Source organism: Falco naumanni, unplaced genomic scaffold (assembly GCF_017639655.2).
Source record: "Falco naumanni isolate bFalNau1 unplaced genomic scaffold, bFalNau1.pat scaffold_67_arrow_pat_ctg1, whole genome shotgun sequence".
NCBI classification, from domain to species: domain Eukaryota; kingdom Metazoa; phylum Chordata; class Aves; order Falconiformes; family Falconidae; genus Falco; species Falco naumanni.
The window spans coordinates 80,670-87,647 of NW_024427560.1; the positions used below are offsets into that span (position 1 = coordinate 80,670).

Genomic DNA, 6,978 nt, shown 5'->3' on the forward strand with positions numbered 1-6,978 from the left:
CCTGGGGCCCCGCGTTCGTGCTTTTCCCAAATGATATTCGTTCTAGTGTTTGGTCCACAGTTCCCCGTTCTAATATCTAATAGTGCATTCCACCACTTCATACGTTGACTTTTCAATCGCTTCGTCCGTCTCTGGCCGGCCCCCTCGCGGGGAACACAGAAACGCAGATCGGGACCCCCCACTCACTTCACAGTTAAACTGTGTCTCTCACACACATCACACTTGCCGGGCAGCCCTCAGCCACACAGGCAGCATGTTACATACAACTCTAGGAATGCTGACAGTTTGCGTTAGCACACAAAGTACGTGTTTCAATGAACAATTGCCAAAAAACAAGTTCTAATTTTTTCTGGCCCTAAGCAGGGCCCTAAGCAGGGGCCCCTCTGCTCTGTTGCCCCTTCTTCCCCCAGTTTCTTACTGGAACTAGTAACTCCAGCTCATCAGTTCCTTGACCATGGCTTCAATCTGTTCCTGAGCCACATGCACATCTTCTGTAGGCCCTTCCAAAGTGATGTTATCCTCTCCTCCAGTGAATTTGATGCGAACCTTGAGGTGAAAGACAATGAATCTCTTAAGAATTTGCCAAGATCCAAGCCAGGCCAATGCTCTTGGTCAGGCCTACACCATCGATCCCTGCCACTAAGAGATGCGCCTCTTCCCAAAAAGCCCAAACAAAATCCCCACAAATTTCCAAGTCAGTAACTTAACGATGTCGGCCATATGGCAGTGCCTAGAGCCCAAGGCTCTGGTGCTGTCCCGGTTTCTGCAAGGGCTTTGGAGAAGTTTACTCATCTAGCCTTTATCTAGATACCGTCTAACTCACCAGGGAGAAGCCTTGCTGCACTCGGCATTTCCAGGTATCCTGCTACATCAGTTCTCAAAACAGCACCACATAAAGCTTCCTTGGAAGGGCTCAACCCATGACAATAACATAGGATGAGCAGTGTTTGCAGCAGTAAAAGAGAGGGTTCCCTTGAACAGCAAAGATCTGTGTCATTTCCCCCTGGGTTTACCCACGCTAGAATACACCTCTGTCTCCCGTGACGAGTGATCTGGACTAAACCTTTTTCTACGCCGGGGGTGCTAAGCTAACCAGCTCATGCATACCTTTGGCATCTGCTGAGTTATTTTGGCCAGGTTCTGTCCTTTCTTTCCAATAATGAAACGATGAAGCCAAGAGGGGGCAGAGACCGAGGAGACGGTAAAACTGTTGGCCTGAGAGACAGAAAAACAGAGAAGCTGTTTGATGGACAAACTGGAAGAGGCCTTCACACCAATTCAGTTCCAATTCCCATGCTGCACCTCCGGTATTGACTTCTAAGCTGCACCTCTAATGGCCCAAGAGAGCGCACCCCCGCTACAGCCGTCAGTGCTCACAAGTGTATCTTCATGGGACCTTCAAAGGAGGCCTAGCCCATCTTGTCAGTACCTTTGCATAGACTTCAGTCAATGCTTGCCCCAGTTTTTCAGGCTCGCCTCGCAGTATCAGCGTCTCCGAGCTACTGTCAATGGGTGGGATCTCGACAGAGACTCCAGTCTTCTCCAAGATCTCCTGCAGGGAATTCCCCTTGGGGCCGATGACATACTTGTGCTGGGACTTCTTCACCTCCACTGCAATAGTAGTAGTCTTCTTTTTCTGTAGGGGCAGAGACACTGAGGCGTCAATCACAAGGGGGCGGGGAAGGACAAGAGCGACAGGAAGAGGCACAAGATGCAGTCAGACTCTGCACCCAGCAAAGAGCAAAGCCAAGCTGAGCACAGTGGCTCGGCAGTACCCTAGCACCCCTTGGGCCCCTGCCTACAGAAAGCCTTGTGCTCAAAAATTCACAGGGGAAGTACAAAACTAGCATGCTGTGTCAAGCTCCCTGGGACACGGCATGGAAGAGACCACACGCACACACAGGCCTGTCGTTGTCATCCCCCCCCGGCCCCCCGTTGGACAGCAGGGTTCAACTCCCAGCCGTCTCCCAGGCAGTGCTGTGATGCAACACTGTGCAGGCTATAAGCCGATTGTTGAAATCCAGACCGGTACAAATACAGACCTAACCACGAGGAACAACAGCCCAGCAACCCACAACAAGGATATTCACAGCAGCGTTGGCTGTGGGAAATAAACTGGAGTGACATTCGCTCTTCAGCAACTTCTACTTAGGTAGCAACTTTGATACTGTCAGCTGGCCACCGCTGTAGACTTCACACTTCTTTCCTTCCTTAGGAGCCCCGGTGTGAACAAGAGCCAGGGGAGCTCTTGGTGGCCTGCTAAGTCCCACGGTACAGAAAAGCAAGAAATCTGTCACCTCCCGGATAGTATCAGCCCAGCTCCCACTCTGCCGAGTGAGGAAACGGTAGGATTCGGGGTCATGTACTGCAAGGGCTGCTGAGCCAGATGCAACGGAGGGATGCACAAAAGTAGAACAAGAAGGGAAGAGTGCCTAGGAGCAGGTGCCAGGGGAAGGTGGGAAGCTTTATGGACCATCCGTACCTTCTCCTCATAGATCTTCTTCACTCGAGCCACAGCCTGGGCTAGTTGCTCCTTTTCTCCGGTGAAGACTATCTCGGTCTTGTTGACACTGGGTGGAGGAATGTGGATGCGCGTCCCTGTGTCCTGCATGAGCTCCCTCACCAGCTTGTTGTAAGGGCCAGCAATGAAAGGGTGGTACACTTTCTCCACGTCCAGCCGCTCCACGGCACGCTTACCCTGGAAGAGCCCACAACAGACCTTGGTGGGAACTGCCCTCTATATTACGGTCTCTGCCAGGCACAGCTAAGTTCCCAGGGGTGTCCTGCCTGACACTCTGGCCCAAGCAACCTTCTCAGTTGGCGGGCTTGTAGATCTCCACCTCTTTCAATCTACAAATACGGTTGCTGCTGCTGCTCCTTGTTTACGATATTCACCCCTGTGATCTCCTGCCTTATCTCAGCTGGCACCTAAGACGCGTCGCTTCAACTATCAAATGCTTGTTTTGGCTTCAGAGGTGGACAAAACGCAGCACAAGAAGTTTCAGGACCTGGCAGCGGTGCTCACACAGCCAGCGAGTGGCACAGCATACGTCTCCGTTCAGGCTAACGTTAGCCAGTGACTGTAGCCACGGTGGCTGCAAACTCCGACTACACCACGGGGAAGCAAAATGGCTGAGCAGCCAATGCCATGAGAGAGATCACAGTACTGAGGTACCTGCTCAGCGGAGATAAGCAGGATCTCGTGCCGGGCCTTCTCAATCCCTTCTTTAGTGCCGCTGATCTTGATCTGGTTGCTGGGGTCATCTGGGCGGGGGACCTGCATTTTGGTTGCAGTTTTGAGCTTCAGGTCCTGCAGCTTCTCACCCTTCTTTCCAATGACAAAACGGTGGTGCTCCTTGGGGATGGCAACTGTTGCCGAAGCCTGCAGCAGAAGAACCAAGCATCTGTGAAAAGCCTTGCCTGCACTGGCAGATCCACAGGAACAGAGCCAGGGAAAGCAAGGTAGACGCTGCTCAGTGGTACTGCTCCTCAGAGCAAACACAACGCCTTCCCAGCACACTCTGTCTGAGGGCTGACACTGTACCAGTTGATCTACAGCGCCTCCGTGCCAGGAGTATAGACCCCACCTTTCCCTCAAAACCCTTCTGTTTGCACAGGAGCGGTACCCTGAATTAGCAAAGGCCTTCCGACACAGACGAGGAGGTGCCTCTCCTCCAGTGTAAGACACCAGACAACAACTGAGATGACAGCGCACAGCTGGAGTTTATCTGAACTCTGACACCTGCTGCCAAGGCTACAGAGAACAAGACATACAGTATGACTCCTAGGAAAGAGAAATTCAACACCAGAAACCTACTGCAGGAGGCAGGCAGCTAGCAGATGCTCACCGCTACTTAAGTGCTAAGGTGTCTTCAAGTGTAGCACGTGCTGCTCCTGGGACTGCTTCTAGAAGGCCCCACATGCAAAAGGGGTCCTTCTCAATCTACCATTAAAGGGCTGGTCTATACAAGGGCTTCCTGACTTCTTCCCTTCTCACTGAGTTTGTACAGGTCTGGTAGCTGATGGCTGCTATCGTGCTCCTGGTCCCTGTGATTAGGTAACCACTAACAGCAATCAGACAATGAACATTCAAGCTATAATGGAAAAATGAAAGATGAAGAAAAGATCACTCGGTGTGACTTTTCAGCTCTGTGTTCCTGTCCTGAAGCCAGCCAAGCCTAAGAGAAGCTGGAATACAGACACACCTTCCCGACCTGGGGCCCGGGCAGTAGGAGGTATATTTGAGAACAGTGGCTCATGGATCTGTGGCGGCACGACCTGAACTGATTTTTCAGATGCACACTGTGGATGTAGGGTTTCGTTCCTTTCTCTTTCCTCTGGCAGGGTATGACACAGGGGCTGAACAGCACTAAGCAGACATGGTATTAACATCGCATTACCTACCTTTGGCATTATACTTTAAAACACACTGCAACACCTGGCTGCGATACATCCTAACAAGAGCTACCACCTTGACTATGAGCTCGAGAACCTTAAGGTAAGAGATCAAAACCTAGAGGACTGAAGCAACCGAAACAACAGGGTTGTGGCTCCTTACCAGTGTGCCTTGAGCTACACAAGGCAGAACCCTGACCCGAAGCTTTTGGCTTTTGGCAGGACTTCCTTTTCTCTACTTTTCTTTCTCCCAGCCTTCCACGTTCTCCTCTGAAGGGCTTCGGGAAAAGCACAGTCCCGTTCTCACACACTACTAGCTTTGTGTGTGAGGCTCCTGCACCCCTCCAGCACCAGCACCTCAGCACAGAGTCACTGGTTGCAACTCAAATGTTCCGGAGATTGCAGACTCCACGCTTCATGCAACACCGCGGCCTGTAATTACCTTGGAACCCTATTTTAAGCCTCATTCCCATTCCAAATTGCCAATTGGGTGCTTTGAAAACGTATGGCAAAGCTGAATTAGTCATGTGAAAACACACCTCTTTGGCTTACAAGCACACGGGCCCAAGGGTCTCAAAGCATTTGCGAGTCTTGGGGAAGAGCAAAGGTGAAGGCAGAAACAGTTAGATGCCCTCACCTGAGTCTGCAGTCGAGCGACAATCTGCTTCCGAGCCTTCGTGACTGCTTCCGGCTTGCCAGAGACCACGATCGAAAGGCCCTGGTCCTTTGCGAGAGACAGCTCCAGGTGAGCTCCCGTCTTCTGCATGATGTCAAGGCAGATCTTGGCCTGCTTGCTTTCTCCCAACTGATCCATGTCCTTGTATTTCCTCTCCTCCAGTGGCACATGGAACACCTGCTCAGCCACGGGACAGACACAAGCAGGGCACAGCAAGGTGTCAGTGTGCTTTTGATTGTCAGTGCCTCCCTCTGCAATCCTCCCTTCAGGCCTGTTCCAGCTGTCTGTGCAACAGGCATGCAGAGCTTTGTCTGGGCAGTTTTCAACACATCCCTCCCCCTCCAGAGCCGTCCTAGCATTCAGCCGCAGTCTTCCTTGTGCCCCAGGGCAAAGGACAGCAAAGAGGCAGTTACTCTGGCACACTAAGGGATTTCATACTCCAGGGAAAGCTTCGCTTCACCTACTTTTTGGAGGGATGAAAAGCAGGGAGATAAGACACCCACTCCCACCAACCTGAGTGATGACAGAAGCCTTTATTGGCCGGATTTTGCTCCAGGGCCCAGCAGGTTCCCGGGCAGCTTCCAAGGATGGTGCTTTCTCAGGGAGCGCAGGGAAGGCTTCCTCGTAGGTGGGAGGATCCTTCTCTTCTTCCGAGTTTAAAGCTGTTACTGGGGTGAAGCAAACAAGGCCAATGAGATGCTGTCCCCACAGAAACGCCCCCATTCATAGGCAGTGCAACTCTATTGAGGCATCATCAAAGAGGGACAACAAAGGACTTGTGCACTACTGTTCACCCTGCTACAGTTATGCTTGTGGAGAGCAGCCGAGTCTGGAGCACAGCTGAGCTCAGCACAGCACAGACTGCAGTAGGTGCCGCTATGGATGCAGGAAGCAACCGTGCAAGTGAATGGTGGCAGCAAACACAGCACATTATCGCCAGCTTTGTTGAGAGGAGCTTCATCAGGGGACAACAGGCCAAGGAGAAAGAAATCAAAGGGACACAGCAAGGCTGTAGGTCAGAAGGGGACAAGACAGACACATGCCCAGGAAGAAGGCAGAGAGAAGCAGAAGCACTCTAGTTGGGGCAGAGTCCAGGGAAAGCCTGTAGCTTATGTTCGACTCAGCTGGGCACTGGGCTGTGCCGAGCGGGCCAGCTCGCAGCTGGAGAATGGGTGCCGAGACCCATCAGTGAGTCAGCCAATACGGTTATACTGACTTTCCCCAGCACCTGGCTGAGCAAAGGAGGAAGTGACAATCCAGCACACTGCTCCCACGAGGCTCTCTTGCAGCCCAATGACCCCTGCTTGCACATGCCCTGCCCCACGGCTGACAGCGTTGCTAGCCAGAGCTCTGTGAAGATCTGAGGCTTGCCTCCGCCTGGCCCTGCACTGTGCAGCACCACCGATGTGCTCCTGTTGGTGGAAAGCCAGAGTCTGGCAGGCCGCCAGCCTAGGAATGGCGAACGCCGTGCCTGGACACTTAGGGGGAGCCGGAGGCATGGAGCGAGCTTGGCTAACAGCAAGGAACCTTGCCTGCGCAGTCTCTATTTAGAGGCACATCACAGGAACTCAGCTGTGTCTTCTCACCTTTCACCTGCTGCTGCGTCAAGCCACTGCGGTGTTTGGCAAAGCTCTCCTGGCTCAAAACTGCCACCGAGCTCATCGTCGACTTCCCACGCACACACACAATCCGGGTATGCCACTGGAAGAGACAGAGGAGGCAACACTGTTACCAGCACCACTCAAGATGCACACAAGTCACTCCAGGAAGGCAAATGACGTGTTTCCTGAGCACTTTTCCAGCCGGCCTCTTGAGAAGCGCCTACAGGGCCAGTCTGCTGCCCTGTTCTCTTGCTGAACCACACAGAAACTCAGGGGGGATTTTTCCTGATAGCACAGTGGGCATCA

The 6,978-nt window shown here is 52.6% G+C and overlaps 2 protein-coding genes across 2 annotated transcripts; both read right to left on the bottom strand.

Moving 5' to 3' along the window:
- Positions 1–423: 423 nt before the first annotated feature.
- On the bottom strand, positions 424–4,413 carry LOC121082306 (vigilin-like). Its single transcript, XM_040581647.1, has 6 exons — positions 4,405–4,413; positions 3,176–3,382; positions 2,483–2,698; positions 1,430–1,636; positions 1,108–1,215; positions 424–546 (listed from the first exon to the last, which is right to left on the bottom strand). The coding sequence occupies exons 1-6, from the start codon at positions 4,411–4,413 to the stop codon at positions 424–426; spliced, it is 870 nt and encodes a 289-aa protein (XP_040437581.1).
- Positions 4,414–4,943: 530 nt separating this feature from the next.
- LOC121082307 (vigilin-like) lies at positions 4,944–6,733 on the bottom strand. The gene is made up of 4 exons (XM_040581648.1): positions 6,658–6,733; positions 5,585–5,739; positions 5,033–5,248; positions 4,944–4,985 (listed from the first exon to the last, which is right to left on the bottom strand). The coding sequence occupies exons 1-4, from the start codon at positions 6,731–6,733 to the stop codon at positions 4,944–4,946; spliced, it is 489 nt and encodes a 162-aa protein (XP_040437582.1).
- Positions 6,734–6,978: the final 245 nt, after the last annotated feature.